The 25,240-nt window shown below is 40.7% G+C and overlaps 1 protein-coding gene across 2 annotated transcripts in view; it reads left to right on the top strand.

Annotated features, from left to right (window-relative positions):
* Nucleotides 1-25,240, top strand: part of LOC135539420 (signal-induced proliferation-associated 1-like protein 2) — a 107,896-nt gene that overhangs the window by 34,241 nt on the left and 48,415 nt on the right. For both annotated transcript variants that reach the window (XM_064965296.1, XM_064965294.1), the window contains exons 2-6: nucleotides 1,502-3,234; nucleotides 9,535-9,662; nucleotides 11,299-11,487; nucleotides 17,188-17,362; nucleotides 21,350-21,453. In XM_064965296.1, coding sequence (XP_064821368.1) covers nucleotides 1,767-3,234; nucleotides 9,535-9,662; nucleotides 11,299-11,487; nucleotides 17,188-17,362; nucleotides 21,350-21,453 — 2,064 coding nt within the window. In that variant the 5' untranslated portion in view covers nucleotides 1,502-1,766. The remainder of the gene's footprint in view (nucleotides 1-1,501; nucleotides 3,235-9,534; nucleotides 9,663-11,298; nucleotides 11,488-17,187; nucleotides 17,363-21,349; nucleotides 21,454-25,240) is intronic.

Below are 25,240 nucleotides of genomic sequence, written 5' to 3'. Positions count from 1 at the left end.
CCTCACTCCTCCCTATCTGAGATATCTACTGCAGCCCTCATCCTCCACATACAACACACGTTCTGCCAGTCACATTCTGTTAAAGGTTCCAAAAGCACTCACATCCCTGGGTCGCTCGTCACTACAGCTAGTGACTGGAACGAGCTGCAACAAACACTTTATCTCAATCTCTTCATTCTAAGACTCAATCATGGACACTCTTACTGACCTCTTCTTGCCCTTTGTGCTGTTGTCTGTGGCCAATAATATTTGTTCCCTGTTTTGTGCTGCTACCATGTTGTGTTGCTACCGTACTGTATTGTCATGTGTTGCTACCATGCTATGTTGTTGTCATAGGTTTCTCTTTAGGTAGTGTTGTGTTGTCTCTCCTATCGTGATGTGTGTTTTGTCCTAAAATGATCGTTAATCGCCGCCCCCGCAGGATGCCTTTTGTTAGGCCGTCATTGTAAGTAGGAATTTGTTCTTAACTGACTTGCCCAGTTTTAAAAAGGTTAAATAAAAAAACTATGAATATACCCCCCTAGTGTTAAATCTGTCGACGGTTACTACAGGAAATTGAGAATTATTGGATATTCAAATCAGGAATGAATAACATTTCTCCTTGTTCATGAACATTGTAGCCTATTTTTGAAATAAATCGTCTGAATAATCGAACTACCTTAACATCAACACCCCCACTCTTTTTAAAACATTTTAATAAGGGCAATTCCACAGTAATGTCGTCACAGTTCCAATTAGTATGACTTTCAAATGCATACAGTACTTATCAGGAAGGTTGAAATGTTGGTCACATGTTCACACGGTTAATCACATTCGAAGATGACTAACCACATACTGGTTAAGTTGGCTGTTTTCTGATGTTTTCTGAAATCCTGCCCTCCTCAACTTTGAAAATTATAAATGAGTCCACTGTCCAGAGGCAGTTTGATAAATAGTTGACTTTGAGAGAGAGATAGAGGATGATTCATATGACATTGTTACTCCTCTCTAAGACCTGGAAGGCATTCACTGTGAGTTTAAGAAGTGTTCGCTCAATGCATAACATTTTTCTATGTTGTTACATAGACGGTTTGTCATGTTACATTAATACAGATCAGATAACTGCGATAAATCTTTCAAATTCGACAAGGTTGTGGGCCATTCACAGGCATGTAGCTCACAGCACCTAGAGAAATGAAATAATTAATTCAGAATTATTGCAAATGAGCCATTGAACTTGAAAAGGCCTTTCATCTGTCAGCCACACCATTCCCACAATGTTAAAAGCTTCCAAAAACCCTATCAAAGCAATACAAATGTCTTTTTGTTCTAGTATTGGTACACGGGCATTGTTCATAGGCCTTCAGTCCAATTGATTAAACCAAAATAGCAATGAAATGGCTATTGATGTTCATTATGTTTAGGCCTTTGCACAAATTGAAGGTGAAATGCAATTTTAGGTCTTTTTATTTTGATGTTATAATTTTAATGAAATTAATCATGTTATGTTTCTCACTTTAAGATCTGAATCCACGAAGGATCACCATGTGGCTGTTATTGGCTTGATGTGGACCAGGAAAGGATCTTCACCTTCTATGCTGCACTGTCCTTCAGAGACCCGAGCAGATCTGTCAATCTAATCATTTTCTATGGATTATGGACCTGGTGAAGTGAAATCCCAGATTTGGGTTTTGTATAATACTACATGGTAGCAGTTTCCATAACAAATGGCTTGTATTGGAAACCAGTCATGAAATTTGGGACTGTAAGGTGCCTGTACACAGGATATGAGTGTGCCTAGCCTCTGGACTGAGGACATAGCAAATCTTGCTGGAGTAGCTAGCAAACCAAAGGGCTCCAATTATTTCATGCAGTCGGACAACCTGTTCAACAAGAAACTCCAAGCGTTAAAGGGGCCTATGGGACCTCCAAACGCCAACGTACAAGGAACGCCAGCCATGCCCAAGATGGGTGTCCGGGCGAGGGTGTCGGACTGGCCCCAGCGAAAGGATGGCTGGGAGTCACAGCCTCCGCCACGCTATGACAGCCTGGTGCCGTCCTTCCAGAAGGGACCGTCTCAACTTAGCACAGAGGTCATCCTCCAAAAGAGCCAGGAGTTGCTCAGTACTGAGTTCCCAGAGACCAAGTATCCACTATGCGACCTCCTTAGCCACTCCCCTATGAAGGGCTTCCCCGGGATCAAGAGGAGCAACAGTGAGGTCACCATTAGCGACATCGGCGCTGAGGACTTGGATCACACCACCATCAACCCCAACACTGGGGCCACCTTGCGTCGTGAGTATGGGAGCACATCATCTCTCGACAAGCAGGGTCTGTCCGGCGCCAGCGAAGGCTTTGTGGGCACCCTGAGGGGCTACCAAATGGAGGACCGCTCGGACCAACCCAGCGCGCCTCCTCCACAGAGTTTCCCGGAGCTGCTGCGTCTCAACACCACTCTGTCGCCCAGCCTACAGACGGCCACCCAGATTGCGCGAGGTGACATTGTCTGCATCCCGGGCTATGACTACGTGGACAGCTCCCTGCTCTACAGCCGTGAGCGGGAGAAGTCCTTCCTCCAACGCATGAAGGCGGAGAAGGCCGACACCTCCATCTTCCGGAGGCTGCGAAACGTGAAGAGCGAGGGCGAGTACCTGGACCAGGAGGACGGAGGGCGCTTCGGAAGGCCCCTGAGCTTCCAGAAGTGCTTCGCCCACTACGACGTGCAGAGCGTCCTCTTCAACATCAGCGAGGCGGTGGCCAACCGCGCCGACCTGGGTCGCAGGAAGAATACTACCACTGGGGCATCGGCCGCCTCTCAGTGCCAGGCCCCGGCTTCTGGGCTGGGAGACAGCGCCACGCCAATTCCCATCTGTGAGTCTCCCATAGGCAGCTGCGAGGAGCTGGGTCACAAGGCCAGCATGGACGCAGATGAGGGGGATGGGAAGAGCAATACTCTGGTGCTCAGCTGCCCGTACTTCCGTAACGAGACTGGTGGCGAGGGCGAGAGAAGGGTGGCCCTGAGCAAAGCCAGCAGCGCCAGCTATGGGAGTGGAGACTATGCTCCTAGCTATGGGGGTGGAGGACAAGGCTACTCTGTGGAATCATCGCTCAGCACCCGGTGCACCAACGCAGGGGTGTCGGTGCTCGAGGTGTCAAGGGAGAGCCAGGCCTTCCACAGGGACATGTACAAGCGCTACATAATTGAACACATTGACCAGGGGGCTTACTACTACCACAAGTACTTTTACAATAAAGGTGAGAGAGGCATTGACTACCTACCTAATACTAAATTGTTTCCTTACTACAAAGTACTCTAGCAACTTAAAGAAAGATCCAGATGGGGCTTTTCAGTTTTTCAAGTTCATTTACGATGTGCTTTGCAGTGTTTACAAATGCACAACCCTAGCAGTCACGCCATAGAATCGAGCCATGTGTAGCTAAATTTGAGCGTTTCTGAAAATCTATGACCTGCTCATTGAATGAGAAAATAGTTTTACACCTGAGTAGACATCAACATGATACCTGAGATAGCAGGATACATGTAAAATCTGCAATTTTCCACTTTGCATTTTGGACTGCATAAGTCTAGGTTGTTAGTTGACCGTGACTTCAGTGGCACTTAGATGTCCCATATGTCAGTGCGTGACATTGCCTGAGGTGAACAACTCTTGAAGCTAGTCACGCTTGAGTCACCGCCGCAATGCAGTGCATGAGTTTTTCCCTCTACATTTGTCAGTATCCAAGATGTTGCTAATAGCTTTTTTACAGCCATTTTACAGTCTTGAACTAAACTTGAAGATGAGCGATTGCACGCCTGCGTAGGTGGAAAATGTTTTTGGTATCTCAGATTGTTCTAGCCATCCTCACATAGAAACTTTGTTGGGAGGAAGAATGTTTGACATGCATTTGACATTTGTATCACGTTCATGAAAGATCATAAATCATGATGTAAATGTCCATTTCAGGCCCTTTCTAGATCTTTACATGCCTGCCTTATGATCTGTGAACCGTACATGATACTAACATCTTGTTGTCATTATACTCCTCATTTCCATCCACAGTTTTTATGCAAGTAAAGGTGTGTGTGTGTGTTGTGTGTGTGTGTAAACTGGAAGTTTCGGGATAATTATTATTATTATTTTTACCTTTATTTAACTAGGCAAATCAGTTAAGAACAAATTCTTATTTACAATGACAAAATCTGGAAAAAGTCTGAATACTTTTCAAATGCACTTTATTGAATATTATGTGTATCCTATCAATTAAAATGAGCAATCTGAGTGCAATTAATTAGCTTTACAGATAAAAAAAATGTCTACAAAATGTTTCAGGAATGCCTATCTTAACTGTTTCTATGCTACAGATAAGATTTCAGAACAATCTGAGATGGTGGATGTCATGGCATGCTGAAATGACACTAGGGTAGGATCCAAGGGTCTTTTTAAAGGGATAGTTCAGTGAGATTAAAAAAATCTGATATTTCTTTAACCTTTCTAGCGCAGCGAACCCCTCGACAACATTCCGCTGAAAAGGCAGCGAGCAAAATTCAAAAATATGTAACTTTCACACATTAACAAGTCCAATACAGCCAATGAAAGATAAACATCTTGTTAATCTACCCATCGTGTCCGATTTCAAAAATGCTTTACAGCTAAAGCACAACATATGATTATGTTAGATCACCGCCAAGTCGAAAAAACACAGCCATTTTTCCAGCCAAAGATAAGACAAATTCAGAAATATAGATAAAATGAATCACTAATCTTTGATGATCTTCATTAGATCACACTCATAGGTCATCATGTTACACAATACATGTATGTTTTGTTCGATAATGTGCCTGTTTATATCCAAAAATCTCAGTTTACATTGGCGCCTTACGTGCAGTAATGTTTTGATTCCAAAACATCCAGTGATTTTTGCAGAAATACTCATAATAAACATTGATTAAAGATACTAGTGTTATTCCCAGAATTAAAGATAGACTTCTCCTTAATGCAACCGCTGTGTCAATTGTTTTTTAAACTTGACGGAAAAAGCATAATCTGAGAACGGCACTCAGAGCCCAAAACAGCCAGAGGACTATCCGCCATTTTGGAATCAACAAGGTTAGAAACAACAACATAAATATTCACTTACCTTTGATGATCTTCATCAGAAGGCACTCCCAGGAATCCCAGTTTGACAATTAATGACTGATTTGTTCCATAATGTTCCATCATTTATGTCGAAATAGCCTCGAAATAGCCACCAGTAATCAATCTTCATGAGGTGCAGGCACTTCATCCAGACAAATTTGAAAAGTTCCGTTACAGTCCTTTAGAAACATGTCAAACGATGTATGGAATCAAACGTTAGGATGTTAACATAAAACATCAATAATGTTCCAACCAGAGAATTCCTTTCAGAAAAATCACTGGAACGCGAGGTACCTCTATCGGGAGTGCGTGTCACGAGACCAAGGCTCTCTGCCAGACCACTGGCCCAAAGAGGTCTCATGAGCCCAAGGAAGTACAACCTCATCCATATCTCAATGTGTTTTCGGTAGGCCAAGCTTTGAAAAACTACAAACCTCAGATGTCCCACTTCTTGGTTGGATTTTTCTCAGGTTTTCGCCTGCCATATGAGTTCTGTTATACTGACAGAGATCATTCAAACAGCTTTAGAAACTTCAAAGTGTTTTCTATCCAATAGTAATAATAATATGCATATATTAGCATCTGGGACAGAGTAGGAGGCAGTTCACTCTGGGTATGCTATTCATCCAAAAGTGAAAATGCTGCCCCCTGTCCCAAAAAGGTTAAGAACGGTATGGGCAAGTCGAGAATACAATCCACACTTTAGCTTTGTCTGCTAGTTCATAAACTTCTTTCAAGGTAATACAAATCTATAATTATGTAATTTCACTGAAATGTCCCTTTTTAGAGGGTCTATAAAATCCAGTTGGCAATGGGTCATCAGAGCTATCAACCAGCCCCAGCTCAGCCTGCCGCAGAATGCCTTTATCACTCAGGGCTGTCTCATCGATCCCCCTGCACCAAATCCCTTCTCAGGTGGCTTGAGTAGTACATAAATGAAGGTGAATTCACCAATTTGTAAGTCGCTCTGGATAAGAGCGTCTGCTAAATGACTTAAATGTAAATGTAATAAATAATTTACAGTACATTTGGAAATTAAAAAGTTACATCCATATTCTAAAATTGATTACATCGTTTTATCCCCTCAATCTACACATAATACCCCATAATGATTCATTTCTAAAAAAATATTTAAAAAACTGACCATTTACATTAATATTCAGACCCTTTACCCAGTACTTTGTTGACGTACCTTTGTTAGCGATTACAGAACCAAGTCTTCTTGGGTATGACGCTACAAGCTTGGCACACATGCATTTGGGAAGTTTCTCCCATTCTTCGCTGCAGATCCTCTCAAGCTCGTCAGGTTGGATGGGGAGCGTCTCTGCACAGCTATTTTCAGGTCGCTCCAGAGATTTTAGGTTGGTTTCAAGTCCGGGCTCTGGTTGGGCCACTCATGGACATTCAGAGACTTGTCCCGAAGCCTCTCCTGCATTATTTTGGCTGTGTTCTTTGGGTCATTGTCCTGTTAGACTGGGGCAAAGGTTCACCTTCCGAGGTCCTGAGCGCTCTGGAGCAGGTTTCCATCAAGGATCTCTCTGTTAGAGGGCGACCGATTATGATTTTTTTCGATGCCGATTTATTGGAGGACCAAAAAAAGCAGATGCCGATTAATCAGCTGATTTAATAAAAATAAAAATATTGGTAATAATGACAATTACAACAATACTGAATAAACACTTATTTTAACTTAATATAATACATCAATAAAAATCCATTTAGCCTCAAATAAATAATGAAACATGTTCAATTTGGTTTAAATAATGCAAAAACAAAGTATTGGAGAAGTAAAAGTGCAATATGTGTCATGTAAAAAGCTAACGTTTGAGTTCCTTGCTCAGAACATGAGAACATATGAAAGTTGGTGGTTCCTTTTAACATGAGACTTCAATATTCCAAGGTAAGAGGTTTTAGGTTAATATAGTATTTTATAGGACTATTTCTCTCTATACCATTTGTATTTCATATACCTTTGACTATTGGATGTTCTTATAGGCACTATAGTATTACCAGTGTAACAGTATAGCTTCCGTTCCTCTCCTTGCCCCTACCTGGGCTCGAACCAGGAACACATTGACAACAGCCACACTCGAAGCAGCGTTAACCAAGGGGAATAACTACTCCAAGTCTCAAAGCGAGTGACGTTTGAAACGCTATTAGCGCGCACCCCGCAAACTAGCTAGCCATTTCACATCGGTTACACCAGCCATTAGGCTGATAGGCTTGAAGTCATAAACAGCGTTGTGCTTGCGAAGAGTTGCTGGCAAAATGCACAAAAGTGCTGTTTGAATGAATGCTTATGAGCCTGCTGCTGCCAACCATCGCTCAGTCAGACTGCTCTATCAAATCATAGACTTAATTATAACATAACACACAGAAATACGAGCCTTTGGTCATTAATATGGTCGAATCTGGAAACTATAATTTCGAAAACAAAACGTTTATTATTTCAGTGAAATATGGAACCGGTCTGTATTTTATCTATCGGGTGGCATTCCTAAGTCTAAATATTCTTGTTACATTGCACAACCTTCAATGTTATGTCATAATTACGTACAATTCTGGTAAATTAGTTCACAATGAGCCAGGCTGCCCAAACTGTTGCATATACCCTGACTCTGCGTGCAATGAACGCAAGCCAAGTGACACAATTTCACCTGGTTAATATTGCCTGCTAACCTGGATTTATTTTAGCTAAATATGCAGGTTTAAAAATATATACTTCTGTGTATTGATTTTAAGAAAGGCGTTGGTGTTTATGGTTAGGTACAGTCGTGCAACAATTGTGCTTTTTTCGCCAATATGCTTTAGTTAAATCATCCCCCAGCGTTGCATCGATAATATGCAACGCAGGACAAGCAAGATAAACTAGTAATATCATCAACCATGTGTAGTTATAACTAGTGATTATGATTGATTGATTGTTTTTCATAAGATAAGTTTAATGCTAACTAGCAACTTACCTTGGCTTCTACTGCATTCGCTTAACAGGCAGTCTCCTTGTGGAGTGCAACGAGAGGCAGGTGGTTATAGCGTTGGAGTAGTTAACTGTAAGGTTGCAAGATTGGATTCCCCCAGACTGACAAGGTGAAAATCTGTCATTCTGCCCCTGAACAAAGCAGTTAACCCAACGTTCCTAGGCTGTCATTGAAAATAAGAATGTGTTCTTAATTGACTTGCCTAGTTAAATAAAGGTATACATTTTTTTTTTAATCAGCAAAATCGGCGCCCAAAAATACAATTTTCCGATTGTTATGTTTTTGTGGGACAGCAAACTCCATATAAACTACATGATCAAAAGTATGTGGACACCTGCTCATCTCATTCGGAAATCATGTGCATTAATATGGAGTTGGTCCCCCATTTTCTGCTATAACAGCCTCCACTCTTTTTGGAAGGCTTTCCACTAGATGTTGGAACATTGCTGCAGGGACTTGCTTCCATTCAGCCACGACCATTAGTGAGGTCGGCCACTGATGTTAGGCAATTAGGTCTGGCTCGCAGTCAGCGTTCCAATTCATTGTGTGCATGTGTGGCCTACCACTTCGCGGCTGAGCCTTTGTTGCTCCTAGATGTTTTCACTTCACAATAACAGCAATTACAATGACAGTTGACCATATATATCTACATATAGATTGATATAGATGTGTACTTTAACATGAATAAAACCAAATCGCAACTATGTAGAAATGTTAATCAACCTACATTTATATAGTTTATTGACTGTGTCCAGCTCGCTAATAATCACATCATTTTAAAGCTACACAGTCAAGTAAATTTTGACACGGAGGAAATGGTGCGGCCCGCTGGACCGCGTTGAAGTCCGAATGTGGCCCCCGGATAAAAGTGTATTTGACACCCCTGGTCTAGGGAAATTAGGAAAAACACTTCATCCTTCGGATGAATATAATGAAACCCGTGGTGAAGTTAATGGAACTACAAAGACTGGTTTTTCTGCAGTGCAGGTTTCAGTCCGTGCAGGTTTTATTGAAATTAGCCTGTAGTTACATGTCTTTTGCAACCCTACATGTCAATTAATCAGTAAAGGGAGCATTACTACATGAAATGTATCTGTCTCCTCATTGATTTATTGATACACTAGGTTTAGGCATATCTTTATGGGTTAGCATGTATTTGATGAATTTGATTTGACTTTTCTGGCTTTGCTAGTGTTATAATCTAAGATGTGTAGGCCCTATTCATGGAGTTTAAAGAATGCAAAGGAATGTCCAATCAGGCAAATCATGTTAAGCTGAACTGTGTTTGTTGCAGGTCTGTTTTTACCTTTGACCTGTAAGCCAGAGTGCCAAAGCCAAATTTGTATTTTTTTGTGAATTTAATGGAAAATAAAGATTTCTTATGTTATCATAATCCAAACCGCAGCTAATGTTTGTGTTGTACCGTCATTTACCCTCAGATCACCAGAACTACTTTGGCACTGATGAGAACTTGGGCCCCGTGGCGGTCAGTATCCGCCGGGAAAAGCTGGATGAGGGAAAGGAGGGAGCACAGTACAACTACCGGGTCACCTTCCGGACCAGCGAGGTAAATAATCGAAAAGGGGAGATGTCGCGTAAGGCTGAGAGTGTCCTAAAATGTATGCTGTACACAGGTTCTTACTGTGGACTCTCACATTGCTAACCAGCAGGCAAAATTAATTCTGAAGTGGTGGAATGTTGTCATACCTTCAAACATAATTAATAATCAATTAGTTATAAGACCACAAATGATGTGAAATAGAAAATACCTCCAAGATTGAATTCAAACTACACCAAGTTCTTCCATAGAACCCCCCCCCTCCAAAATGTAATCTCTGTAGATAATCGTAACATAACTGAACGGCACAACTTTTGTGAGATGATGCACAGTGGACTAGATAAGCAGACATTTTGTATTATCATACCAATGGGACAATAAACAACTTTTAATCCGGCAAGTTAATGGGGAAAGTTTGATCCCACGATATGTTATTTCTCCTATGAGATACTGTAAGTGGTGAGATTGTGACATGCTAAAAGCAAATCTATTTAGTTTTACTAAAAGCTAATTCCATATGCAACTTAACCCAGAGAACTGGGAGAGAGACTTTTCACTGCGTGCAGCGGGAAATTGAAGCTCTTTGGGAGGTACTCTCTTCACGAGTATCCTTGTCTACTACTCTATATATCACCCATGTTTCTTATATATTACAGTCATTTGTCTCTTACGTTTTCTTCCTGATGTAGTTTACTTTATTTTCTATTCATAATTTGTAAGCATTTTCCATTAAAAGAACATAATTCTTCTATAATAACATCATAGCTACATTACTTAAGACAGCCAAACACTTAAAAAAATAAAATAAAAAAATGTAACCTTTATTTAACTAGGCAAGTCAGTTAAGAACAAATTCTTATTTTCAGTGATGGTCTAGGAACAGTGGGTTAACTGCCTGTTCAGGGGCAGAACGACAGATTTGTACCTTGTCAGCTCGGGGGTTTGAACTTGCAACCTTCCGGTTACTAGTCCAACGCTCTAAACACTAGCAAAAAATACACCAAAAAATGGATCGTAAGGAATGGGGTTTTGACGTGTATGTCCTTTATCTAGGAGATATAAGAAAGCTCAGGAAATATTGTAGTTTTTCTACTAATTTGGCACAACTACCTCCATACTTACATTCATTCTTTTGTTTGGGTTACATTTAGACGAGTCCCGTGACACTTCTGAATACTGTAGAGCAAAATGGAGTCTCCCCTTTCTGCAGTGGGATCATATTAGTTTGTAGCCCAAATGGTTTGGACACTACAGACACGTTGTTACATCAGCGTTACCGACTTTAGACGAGTCCCGTGACAAACTGTTAGGATGCTACAGACGGAGAAGACCGATTTTCGGGATGTCTCCTGGTCTGACCAACAGTGCTATAGCTCTGCCACAGGGTGACATAGGCGATGTGGTGGATTGAAATGCAGCCCATGCAACCAAAATAAAACACATCTCTAACTTAAACTGACAGATTTTGATGGACACTAGGGGGTTAAACTTTTGCATATAATAAAATAGTTTATTTCTAACTTATTTATCATTTGCAACTTTATTCATGAAAGTTGTTTGTACATTGTTACTCAAACTCCAACTCAACCTTCAAGGCTAGACCCCCAGCTAACCTCCAGCCTCTCTCTCTCTCTGTCCTCCCCAGCTCACCACTCTCCGAGGGGCCATCCTGGAAGACGCCGTGCCCTCCACCGCCAAGCATGGCATGGCCAGGGGCCTACCGCTGAAGGAGGTGCTGGAGTATGTGGTTCCAGAGCTGAACATCCAGTGTCTCAGGCTGGCCACCAGCTCGCCCAAGGTCCCTGAGCAGCTCCTCAAGCTGGACCAACAGGGGGTGAGTGATCATAGACACATTCGCAAGTGAAATTTTCCACACCCCTTGCACAGTCTTAACATTTTGCTGATTTAAACATTTTTTTTTATGTATAAACCTACTCCACATTTTCAAAGTGTGTGTACAGTTGAAGTCAGAAGTTTACATACACTTAGGTTGGAATCATTAAATCTCGTTTTTCAACCACTCCACAAATTTCTTGTTAACAAACTATAGTTTTGGCAAGTCAGTTAGGACATCTACTGTGTGCGTGACACAAGTAACTTTTCCAACAATTGTTTACCGACAGACTATTTCACTTAAAATTCACTGTATCACAATTTCGGTGGGTCAGAAGTTTACATACACTATGTTGACTGTGCCTTTTAAACATTTTGGAATATCCCGGAAAATGTTGTCATGGCTTCTGAAGGGCAAATTGACATCATTTAATTCAGGTGTACATGTGGATATATTTCAAGGCCTACCTTCAAACTGAAATATTGTATACCTCCACAAGTCTGGTTCATCCTTGGGAGCAATTTCCAAACACCTGACACCTGGTACCATGTCCATCTGTACATACAATAGTACGCAAGTTAAAAAAAACATGGGACCATGCAGCCGTCATACCGCTCAGGAAGGAGACGTGTTCTGTCTCCTAGAGATGAACATACTCTGGTGCGAAAAATGAAAACAACAGCAAAGGACCTTGTGAAGATGCTGGAGGAAACCGGTACAAAAGTATCGATTTCCACAGTAAAACGAGTCCTATATCGACATAACCTGAAAGGCCGCTCAGCAAGGAAGAAGCCATTGCTCCAAAACCGCCATAAAAAAGCCAGACTACGGTTTGGTACTGCACATGGGGACAAAATCGTACTTTTTGGTGAAATGTCCTCTAGTCTGATGAAACAAAAATAGAACCGTTTGGCCGTAATGACCATCATTATGTTTGGAGGAAAAAGGGGGAGGCTTGCAAGCCGAAGATCACCATCCCAACCGTGAAGCACGGGGTGGCAGCGTCATGTTGTGGGGGTGCTTTGCTGCAGGAGGGACTGGTGCACTTCACAAACTAGATGGCATCATTACGAAGGAAGATTACGTGGATATATTGAAGCAACATCTCAAGACATCAGTCAGGAAGTTAAATCTTGGTCAAATAAACAATGACCACAAGCATACTTCCAAAGTTGTGACAAAATGGCTTAAGGACAACAAAGTCAAGGTATTGGAGTGGCCATCACAAAGCCCTGACCTCAATCCTATAGAAAATATGTGGGCAGAACTAAAAAAGCGTGTGCAAGCAAGGAGGCCTACAAACCTGACTCAGTTACACCAGCTCTGTCAGGAGGAATGGGCCAAAATTCACCCAACTTATGGTGGAAAGCTTGTGGAAGGCTACCTTAAATGTTTGACCCAAGTTAAACAATTTAAAGGCAATGCTACCAAATACCCACAGGGAATGTGATGAAAGAAATAAAAGATGAAATAAATCACTCTCTCTGCTATTATTCTGACATTTCATATTCTTCAAATAAAGTGGTGAGCCTAACTGACCTAAGACAGTGAATTTTTACTAGGATTAAATGTCAGGAATTGTGAAAAACTGAGTTTAAATGTATTTGGCTAAGGTGTAACGTCCGACGTCAACTGTGTATATACTTGGTGAAAGCACCTTTGGCAGCCATTGCAGCTGTGATTCATTTTGAAAAATGTTCTTCCACCTCTGCACAACTCTTAGGGCAACATTTATTTTGGTCAAATAATCAATTTGGTTGGGAATCATTGGTGGGCAGCAATATTCAAACCTTTCTGGTGTGTTTTTTTTTTGCATTGAAAATAGTGTAATTAACCTGCAGAAGACTGAGGTGGGTTTCTATCTAACTTTTTACCTGGGCGTTGCTAATTCTACATTTCTTTTGATCCTAACAAACTCCCTCTTCTTGGAGTCATCTTTCTGCTGATCTCAGGGCAGTTCAATTAACTTAATGGTTGGAGTTAACTTTAGTGAGCTTAATAATGGAAGTACTGATGGAGTTTCATAATAAAGCCACAGGTCAATACAAAAGGTTTTAACCTGCTCTGCCTCGTAACATTGCTTATGGTAGAGCATTGCGCTTGCAATGACAGGATAATGGGTTCAATTCACCCGACCAACAATACCCCCCAGAAAATGACGCATGCGTGACTGTAATTTGCTTTGGATAAAATAATCTTCTAAATGTTATATTTTTTATTATTATAGCCCCCGGGAAACTATTGAGCGTGAAAAATCCAGCAGTTTGCAGAGTTGCAGTTCTTGACACGAACCTGTATGCCTGGCACCTACTTCCATACCCTGTTCAAAGGCACTTCATTATTTTGTCTTGTCCATTCACCCTCTGAATGGCACACACATACAGTCTATGTCTCAATTGTCTTCAGGCTTACAAATCCTTCTTTACCCTGTTTGTGCAGTAGGCTATAGACCCTATACATTATCGCTGCATTTTGGCTAAGCATGCATAGCCCTGCCATTGTTGTTGTTCTTGGTATATGATCACACTGGTAATGTATAACTTGTTGTATTACTTGAGGCACAGCTGAGTGAGCGTAATTAGCTTTCGCTGGACTGATGGCCTGCATCTGATGGTCAGTAGGAGGGGGCAGCAGTGAGAGCTTCGATGCAACCAAGTTTATTATTTTAAAAAAAATGTACATTGTGCTGTGTAAAATCCCTTGGATCAACGCTAGCGGTGAGGCTGCCTCTCACCTGACTCACCGTTCCTCCGCTCTCCCTCCCTCCCACTGAGAGAAGGGGACACAGCCTTCCAGCTAATAGTGAAATTCATGTTGTCACTCCTATGATCAGAGAAAATGAAATAAAATATACACAAGCCCCTAATAATAACCCCGCAAGCTTATCGAAACACTTTGCTAAACTCATTATTGCAGCTGCAGTGCTGGTTGTAGTGTGAGTGGAAGTAGGGAGAACCCATTTGATGGCTTATCAAAGTGAATAAAGTGTTGACAGTATTGAATAACAACTTAAACCTGAACTTACACACAAAACAGCAGCTGTATTCATTGAGTCTCTCCAGTCATGATTTTACGTTTTGAAATCTCACAGTATCAACTTTGCTGTGCGCTCTAGACTTTTTAGACTTGTCTATGGCTCGAGGAAACTGTGCAGACACAGTGATCTGAGCTATCTGATTGACCAGTGGTAAGCCTGTAGGTGCACTTAATTTGTTCTCTGGGCCAACCAGTTGGGCGGAGTTCTACATTCAGACACATGGAATTATTTAAAATAGGCACACCGCCAACAGCACCAAACAAATCAAAAAAATAATTACAGAAATGTTTGGTGGTTGACTAGGAATGCCTTGGAGATTGACGGGTCGGTTGGTGACCACAAGTCTAAAAGAAACAAATTGTTTCTTAGCAAAGAGCAATTTTTCATACAATACTTTTGCTAGGACTGTCTGAGTGGGGAGGGGTAAACTTAAAAACTAGATGTTATTGTCACAGAGGTTTGGGATTCTCTTTCTTGTTCGTCCATTAACCAATTTACCGCCTGGTTATATAACCAGGGAGGCCAAATCTCCATCCCAACAAAACCTTCAGACATTTCTGGTGGTCTTTTCACATAGCTCTTACACTAAAAGGGCATTATCATTTTCACAGTATTATTCCAGCCTCCATAGTGTGGAAATATATATAAAACACTGGATTTTGACTGCATTGGGGCTTTTAATGTGCCCCGTAAATGACTAAGGTATTTGTATTGCAATTGAGTGCACAGTATGACACATCCTAATACAATCACATATCTTATACATCACTGTTGTCACAAGTAGGTATTTCTGCTTACAACAAGGGATTACATTGCCGATATTGATTGCTTTACTGTGTTAAGCAAAAACCCCGATATTTAGTTTTCCTGTTTTTGAGCCCTTATCATCAATCAAGCACTTACGGATTCAGCATACTGCCTTTCGGGCTTTGTCTGGCACAGCGGGAAACCAGGATATTGTACAAATACACAACTCACCACTCAGTCAGAGGCTAGACTTTAATCACATTTATTTTCCCAATTATGACTACCATGCAAAGAAATCCAATTGCCACCGTCTGAGGGGTTTTCTCCCATTCTAGTAATTATATTTCTATGCTACCATGGCTCCGGTATCTAGTATCAATATGGTGGAATATTCACTCATCTCTGGACAGGGGAAAAACAATAAGCGGCATTGCCATGTAACTGGATTTCTGGGTAACCAGAGACGTGCATCAAGATAGATCAATCCCTAAAGCATGTAACAGCAGTGGGAGAAATGGCATCAGGGTGCAATATCAGAGTATTGATGAGATCAAGTTTCACACAAGCTTCTTTCATTTGGGGAGCGTGGCAGGTGGTTTGTAAATCTATTGGAGCAAAGCTGGCGAGAGGCGAGGAGGGGGGATCTTGACCTCAAGGAATGTCTAGGGGTCAACTCTCTTATTCCTCAATTTGATTAAGTTTAATTCCATGTTCTTTAATTCAACTACGTTTAATTATGTTACATTTCATTGATGTGATACTATCATAATGAGCTTTCACCGGTTAGATCTACTGTAAGTAGGACTGGAATGCTATTATTGTGATCTACTCGTTAATCAACCGTAGAGATACGTAGGAAAGACAACCATCAATGGCAATCTAACTTCGCTTTACCAGCAGTACTTCCCCTATCCCCCTCAAGTGTGAATAATTTACTAAGGCGACACAGCTTTCATTCCCCTTTATCCAAAACAATATGACCCTCCCCTACCACTGAGTTTTTGCTGTGTTGCCACGACAATGTGAGAGATAGGAAGAGACCAGCCAAGCAGATTGAGACTTCTTGATTTAATGCTTTTTTTTCTTTTGACTGCTCGTCTCGTCATGTTGCCTAGCTGTGAGCATCCCCACTGTCTTATGAGGACCTTCTTTGAGTTTCGCGAGGGTCTGCAGATTCTGGTCTTGTGCCTCCCCCCCAGCCTCTCCACACACACAAAAAAAATGTTTCATCCTACAGCATTTTTAAGATTAATAAATTATTCAGGACCAACCGTTAGGTGTGGTCTGAGGGCCACTCACACTGTAATTATTTCCTCTTTTGTGTGTGTCAACTCCTCTGATAGCACACTTAGCGCTAGCCATCTGAACAATCTCAGCACCTGGTGTCAGGTAATAGGTATTGATAGCAGGAGATAAAATTCACTGGGCAGGTACAACGCTTGATATATCCTTCCCTCCCTGAGGGCTTACAGGGGCGTTTCAGTCTAATTTGACACCATACACCGGCGCCGGCAACCGTCTCTGACGCTACAGAGCATTTCAATCAAGAGTGTAGATAAGGAGGAATGCATCGTTGAATACTATGTCCCATCTCAATGTTGCTCTGAAAATGACGTGTCTTATGAAAAATAACACCTGCTGTGATTTGGTCATGAGCCCAAGCATTTGGAGAGATGTTTCATAAACTTTATGCCAGTTACCTTTTTATAAGATTTGCATTGAGATTTTTTTTATTTTATATATATATATATATATAATTATCGTATAATAAAGACATTAGGTAGACATAGGCAGACCATAACCCCAGATTATAACCCACCCCTAAATTACAAGGTTCTTCCACACATTAGCATAGCATAAACAGATATTGGGCAGACATTGGCATGTCATAACCCCACCCTTATTTGTCATTCCAGTTGAGCTTCCAGCACAAGGTGGGCATCATGTACTGCCAGGCGGGCCAGAGCACCGAAGAGGAGATGTACAACAATGAGAGCGCCAGCCCCGCCCTGGAGGAGTTCATGGAGCTGCTGGGCCAGAGGGTCAGGCTGAAGGGCTTCACCAAGTACCGGGCCCAGCTGGACAACAAAAGTAAGAGTTCATGACTCAACACACACATTTGTTTTATATATTCTATAATCATTTGATTTATCATATGCTTGATAAATGTTCAATAAATTAGAGGATGAGGGCCCAGTTAGACACATACTGTACATCCTCTTGTACAGACCAACTGAAAAGAATAATAATTCAGTTTTGAATGATTTATCTTTTGATAGGAGTACACTTGAAAGTTTTAAAAAATGTGGTAGATTGCAAAAAAAAACATTCCAAAGAAAGTCCATGTCTCTCTGTACACTGAAAAATGCTTGAGGCATAACATGGCCAGGATTTTTTTTTACTCTGCAAAATTAATACGATTTTTTTATTATACGCATAAATGGTGTTGGAGGGCAAGTAGGAGGCACCCTGTCCTCTGGTCTAAAAGAAAATGTCCCAATGCCACAGGGCAGTGACTGGGGACATTGCTCTGTGGGTGCCGTCTTTCGGATGGGACGTTAAATGGGTGACCTGACTCTCTGTGGTCACTAAAGATCCCATGGCACTTATCTTAAGAGTAGGGGTGTTAAATGTCAACCGTGAAGAGGTCACCCTGGGATGCTGGCCTTCTAGGCAGGGTTCCTCTGTCCAGTGTCTGTGTTCTTTGCCCATCTTAATCTTTCCTTTTTTATTGGCCTGTCTGAGATATGGCTTTTTCTTTGCAGCTCTGCCTTGAGGGCCAGCATCTCGAAGTCGCCTCTTCACTGTTGACTTTGAGACCTCGTGTTTTGCGGGTACTATTTAATGAAGCTGCCAGTTGAGGACTTGTGAGGTGTCTGTTTCTCAAACTAGACACACTAATGTACTTGGCCTCTTTCTCAGTTGTGCACCGGGGCCTCCCACTCCTCTTTCTATTCTGGTTAGCGCCAGTTTGCGCTGTTCTGTGAAGGGAGTAGTATACAGCGTTGTACGAGATCTTCAGGTTCTTGGCAATTTCTCACATGGAATAGCCTTCATTTCTCAGAACAAGAATAAACTGACAAGTTTCAGAAGAAAGTTATTTGTTTCTGGCCATTTTGAGCCTGTAATCGAACCCACAAATGCTGATGCTCCAGATACTCAACTAGTCTAAAGAAGTTTTATTGCTTCTTTAATCAGAACCACAGTTTTCAGCTATGCTAACAAAATTGCAAAAGGATTTTCTAGTGATCAATTAGCCTTTTAAAATGTTAATCTTGGATTAGCTAACACAACGTGCTATTGGAACACAGGAGTATTGGTTGCTGATAATGGGCCTCTGCCGTTTCCAGCTACAATAGTATTTCTGATAAATTTTATGTTATTTTAATGGACAAAAAATGTGATTTTCTTTCAAAAACAAGGACATTTCTAAGTGACCCCAAACCTTTGAATGGTAGTGTATATACTGTACATACAGACAGACAGACAGACAGATGCAACAATTTCAAAGATTTTACTGAGTTACTGTTGATATAATGCAATCAGTCAATTGAAATAAATACATTAGGCCATAATCTATGGATTTCACATGACTGGGAAGGGGTGGAAGCATGGGCGGGCTATGAATGAAGTTTTACTCCACAAAATGGCTTTAATACATAAGCTGCACCTGTGTAATGATAATTCTGTTTAATCAGCTTCTTGATATGCCACACCTGTTAGATGGATGGATTATTTTGTCACAGGAGAAATGCTCACTAACAGGGATGTAAAGACATAAGTGCAAAGTTTTAGATAAATACGGTTTCTGTGCGTATGGAAAATTGCAGGGATTGTTTTATTTCAGCTCATGAAACATGGGACCGAAACTTTACATGTTGTGTTTACATTTTTGCTCAGTGTATATTAATATAGATATAGAGATTTATGTATATCTCTCTGCTGAAATACAGGAATTTAGAAATAGACCTACCATTGAGCAGTTCAGTCAAATTAAAGACAGGCTGGTCGCATGCACTCCATGTTAAGTTCCCCACTATAGGCAGTCTATAGTTATTATGCCCCCAGCCTCTGGAATAGCCTGCCAGAGAACCTGAGGGGGGCCAAAACTGTGGACATATATTTAACTTCATGACGCTACCCATCCCTGTCACGGGATCATTTTCATCAGCAACCGCTGAATAGCAAAGCGCAACAGTCAAATAATATTACTATAAATATTACTAAAAAATATTCATATTCATGAAATCACAAGTGCAATATTGCAAAACACATCTTAGCCTTTTGTTAATCCACCTGTCGTCTCAGATTTTGAAATGATGCGTTACAGCGAAAGCAATCCAAGCGTTTGTGTAAGTTTATCGATAGCCTAGCATAGCATTATGTACACTTAGCATCAGGAAGCTTGGTCACGAAAATCAGAAAAGCCATCAAATTAACCGTTTACCTTTGATCTCCGGGTTTTCACTCACGAGACTCCCAGTTACACAACAAATGTTCCTTTTGCTCCATAAAGATTATTTTTATACCCAAAATACCAACGTTTGTTTGTCGCATTATGTTCAGAAATCCACAGGAAAGAGCGGTCACAACAACGCTGACGGAAATTCCAAATAGTCTTCATAATGTCCACAGAAACATGTCAAACGGTTTTTATAATCATTCCTCAGGTAGTTTTAAAATATATATTTGATAATATATCAACCGAGTGTGTAGGTTTTTCAATAACAGCGGGAGGAACAATGGAGGCTTTACTCTGTAGCGCAAAAACTCACTCTGAGAACCCCCACCTATCCACTTACGCAATGTGATCTTTCACGTTCATTTTTCAAAATAAAAGCCTGAAACTATATCTAAAGACTGACACCTTAGGGAAGCCAGAGAAAAAGGAATCTGGTTGATATCCCTTTAAATGGAGGATAGGCATGCAAAGGAACAGAAGGGTTTCAAAATAAGAGGCACTTCCTGATTGGATTTTCCTCAGGGTTTCGCCTGCAATATCAGTTATGTTATACTCATAGACAATATTTTGACAGTTTTGGAAAGTTTTAACAGTGTTTTCTATCCTAATCTGTCAATTATATGCATATTCTAGCATCTGGTCCTGAGAAATAGGCCATTTACTTTGAGAACGTTATTTTTCCAAACATAAAAATAGTGCCCCCTAGCTTCAAGAGTTTAAGAGATCTTAAAACTCATGTTTTTTGCTTTGCTTTTCCTTATGGTGCTTTTTAGTTATTCAGATTGTCACACTTTAGTTTTTATTCTTGTTTGTTGTGTAGTAAATATTTCATCTTTCCTTTCCTTGTTTTTTTGCATCTGTTTTATTCCTGTAAAGCACATTGTGTTGCATTCCATGTCTGAAATGAGCTGTATAAATAAAGCTTGATTCAACTTGTTGTCTGTGAATAAACCCGGGTGGGTCTTTCTACATAGACCATAGCAACACTCTATAAATGAATTGTCATATGTACTCTGTTGGTTCTATTTGCTTTGCAGTTGTAAGCAACATCTTACATAAGTCTCTTGGGAAAAGCATTCAGATAACTGTTTTTTTTTTTAATTAATAATGGGGTATTCTGGAGGTCTGAAATTCAGTTACAGCAGTCAAGATTTTAAGCCATCTTAAAGCTGTGTCAGTCTGTCTATCCTGATTCCTGGAAATGACACGCAATCTGCCCAGTTTTCATGTAAAGCCACCTATACAGGAACAATGGCCAGTGTCGTTTCCGAGCTCTGGCCATTTAGAAATAGCCAGAAACAGACTGGCCATAGGGGATTTCAGGCAAATGCAAGATTGGCTGATCTGTCTTAAAAATAATTTGTGCAGTATTATTGTTATTTGACTAATAATGGGGGGCCTCAAGGAAACGAATGGTCCAGAGTGTTGGAAATGCCCATTTCTGGTCCCAGTCCGTCCCTGGAAATTCCACAGGATTATTATTGCTGTATTCAATGATCTTATTGCAGATCATGTAATTAGATCTTTTTTTCTCCAGAGACTACAGCATTACATTATTTTAAATTCTGTTTAGAATGTCTCTGCTCTGACCTAAATTCTTTGTTTGGGTGTTACAGCGGATTCCACTGGAACACATTCTCTCTACACTACTTACAAAGACTATGAGCTGATGTTCCACGTGTCCACACTGCTCCCCTACACCCCCAACAACAGACAACAGGTGAGTGGACACTGGAAGTCTATGGGTACCTGCTAGCATGTTAGTAGATACCGTAGACTTCCAGTCATTGGGCTAACGCTACCTCCAACTTCCTTCATACTGGACACCGATGCGTAAAATGTCTATGCTCTAGTACATCTGACTCTGAGGAAGTAGATAAAGGGCCTCATTGCCAACATCCGAAAGTATCCCTTTAAAGCAGCACTAGTCAATCTGTGTCCACCCGCAGTGGGCCCCCAACATTTGTGTAAGTAAACTGAGAGATTGGTCTTGGCAAACGTCACTGCCATAGGTATTTGAATATTGTTGTAACTGCCCTTAAAGCCAGATTTAGGAGTGCCACTTCAGAGGTGCTATTGAACACTGATAATTAACACAAAGATCTAGTAGGTCAGATTTTCAAAACATTAAGGGCTGAATGTTTATGTGCACTGGAGATGTGCACATAAACAGTGCTGGAAAAAGTACTCCATTTTCATAATTGAGGAAAAAGTAAAGATTCCTTAATAGAAAATTAAAAGTGGAAGTCACCCAGTAAAATACTACTTGAGTAAAAGTCTAAAAGTAATTTGGTATTAAAAATATCTAAGTATCAACGTAAATGTAATTGCTAAAATATACTTAGGTATCAAATGTAAAAATTCCTTATAAAACAGATGGCGACATTTTCTTGTTCTTTTATTTACGGAAAGCCAGGGGCACACTCATTTACAAATTAAGCATGTGTGTTTAGTGAGTCTGCCAAGATCAGAGGCAGTAGGGACGACCATTGATGTTCTTGATAAGCACCTGAATTGGTCCATTTTCTTGTCCTGCTAAGCATTCAAAATGTAACGAGTACTTTTGGGTGCCAGGGAAAAATGTGTGGAGTAAAAAGTACATTATTTACTTTTGGAATTTAGTGAAGTAAAACTTATAAATAAAAGTCAAAAATATAAATGGTTCAGTACAGCTACCCCACAGAACTACTTAAGTTGTACTTTAAAGTATTTTTACTTAATTACTTTACACCACTGCACATAACCCTCAAGTCAATTTCCGCTGCCCCGGTCAGATGAAACCAAAATAAAAACACCCCCATCAAATCCGTCTGTTTTAATTAAGATGGTTGTATCTGTTTTATTGCATGGGCTGCATCTCAATCCACCACATCCGCTAGTGGTGGCCTTCCACATGTGCAGTGGAAGGTGGCTGAGCTTACAGCTGTGTTTGTCAGACCAAACAAATTGGGTTAAAAATGTGCAAAAATAATTAACTATCTGCTTTTCCATGTATGAATCAGTTATCAATGTGTTTCTATGGGCTTAAGTGCCGTAATGTTTTAATATTTTGGGGGGATAGATAAAGGGGTTCTAAAATTCAACATCAAATAGCTAAATGATCCTTGCTATGACCATCTTAAAACAATTCCATATGTTAGCTTAGTAAACCCACTCATAAACTCAAGTCTAGCGAGAGAGAAAAATTATGCTGCTCTGAAAAATTTATATTTTTCTCACTGACGTCAATGACTCTAACTGCAACCCTTTTTTTATCATTATAGTGATCATTATCATGAACATTCCTTATAGTTTCTACCCATTTACTACAACTGGTAGCTTTCCATGTTGATCCTTTAGTCACAATCTGCTCTCCAATATTAGAAATTGGCACTCATCATTTCGGAGTCGTGCATAATTTCCCCCAGTCAGTGACTTGTTAATTGGAAATGCTATTGCTGGAGATGTTGCCACGACAACAATTTCGCATGCACTCCTCAATTAAATTCTCCACTCTGCTTGGTGTCTGAATATGCCTGGGTGGGTCTTTCTATCTAGACCATAGCAACATGGTCTATAAATGAATTGTCATGTGCACCATGTTGATTCTATTTGCTTTGCAGTTGTAAGCAGTATTTTCCGTAAAGCTCTTGGGAACAGCATTCAGATTAGAGATCAACCGATTTTTTTTTTTTTTTTTTTTTACTGTTTTTTTTTGGATTATTATTATTATTATTTTTTTACATATATATATATATATATATATATATATATATATATACACACAGTGGGGCAAAAAAGTATTTGTGCATGTTCTGACACTTTAAAAGATGAGAGGCCTGTAATTTTCATCACATGTACACTTCAACTATGACAGACAAAATGAGAAAAGAAATCCATAAAATCACATTTTTAATTTTACCTTTATTTAACCAGGCAAGTCAGTTAAGAACAAATTCTTATTTTCAATAACGGCCGTGGAACAGTGGGTTAACTGCCTGTTCAGGGGCAGAACGACAGATTTGTACCTTGTTGGCTCGGGGGTGTGAACTTGCAACCTTCCGGTTACTAGTCCAACGCTCTAACCACTAGGCTACCCTGCCGCCCCAGGGTAGTGAGAGAGGCTCCTCTGTCCTCCACTCGTTACCTGTATTAATGGCACCTGTTTGAACTTGTTATCAGTATAAAAGACACCTGTCCACAACCTCAAACAGTCACACTCCAAACTCCACTATGGCCAAGACCAAAGAGCTGTCAAAGGACACCAGAAACAAAATTGTAGACCTGCACCAGGCTGGGACGACTGAATCTGCAATAGGTAAGCAGCTTGGTTTGAAGAAATCAACTGTGGGAGCAATTATTAGGAAATGGAAGACATACAAGACCACTGATAATCTCCCTCGATCTGGGGCTCCACGCAAGATCTCACCCCGTGGGGTCAAAATGATCACAAGAATGGTGAGCAAAAATCCCAGAACCACACGGGGGGACCTAGTGAATGACCTGCAGAGGTGGGACCAAAGTAACAAAGCCTACCATCAGTAACACACTACGCCGCCAGGGACTCAAATCCTGCAGTGCTAGACGTGTCCCCCTGCTTAAGCTAGTACATGTCCAGGCCCGTCTGAAGTTTGCTAGAGAGCATTTGGTTGATCCAGAAGCAGATTGGGATAATTTCATATGGTCAGATGAAACCAAAATATAACTTTTTGGTAAAAACTCAACTCGTCGTGTTTGGAGGACAAAGAATGCTGAGTTGCATCCAAAGAACACCATACCTACTGTGAAGCGTGGGGGTGGAAACATCATGCTTTGGGGCTGTTTTTCTGCAAAGGGACCAGGATGACTGATCCGTGTAAAGGAAAGAATGAATGGGGCCATGTATCGTGAGATTTTGAGTGAACCTCCTTCCATCAGCAAGGGCATTGAAGATGAAACGTGGCTGGGTCTTTCAGCATGACAATGATCCCAAACACACCGCCCGGGCAACGAAGGAGTGGCTTCGTAAGAAGCATTTCAAGGTCCTGGAGTGGCCAAGCCAGTCTCCAGATCTCAACCCCATAGAAAATCTTTGGAGGGAGTTGAAAGTCCGTGTTGCCCAGCAACAGCCCTAAAACATCACTGCTCTAGAGGAGATCTGCATGGGGGAATGGGCCAAAATACCAGCAGAAGTGTGTGAAAACCTTGTGAAGACTTACAGAAAACGTTTGACCTCTGTCATTGCCAATAAAGGGTAAATAACAAAGTATTGAGAAACTTTTGTTATTGACCAAATACTTATTTTCCACCATAATTTGAAAATAAATTCATAAAAAATTCTACAATGTGATTTTCTGGATTTTTTTCTCATTTTGTCTGTCATAGTTGAAGTTTACCTCTGATGTAAATTACAGGCCTCTCTCGTCTTTTTAAGTGGGAGAACTTGCACAATCGGTGGCTGACTAAATACTTTTTTGCCCCACTGTATATGACACAATTTCTCTAGTTAATATTGCCTGCTAACATGAATTTCTTTTAACTAAATATGC

The sequence above is a fragment of the Oncorhynchus masou genome, chromosome 5 (assembly GCF_036934945.1).
Source record: "Oncorhynchus masou masou isolate Uvic2021 chromosome 5, UVic_Omas_1.1, whole genome shotgun sequence".
NCBI lineage: Eukaryota > Metazoa > Chordata > Actinopteri > Salmoniformes > Salmonidae > Oncorhynchus > Oncorhynchus masou.
Note: the sequence above shows the minus strand (reverse complement) of the source record. Positions and strands in the feature narration are given on the sequence as shown.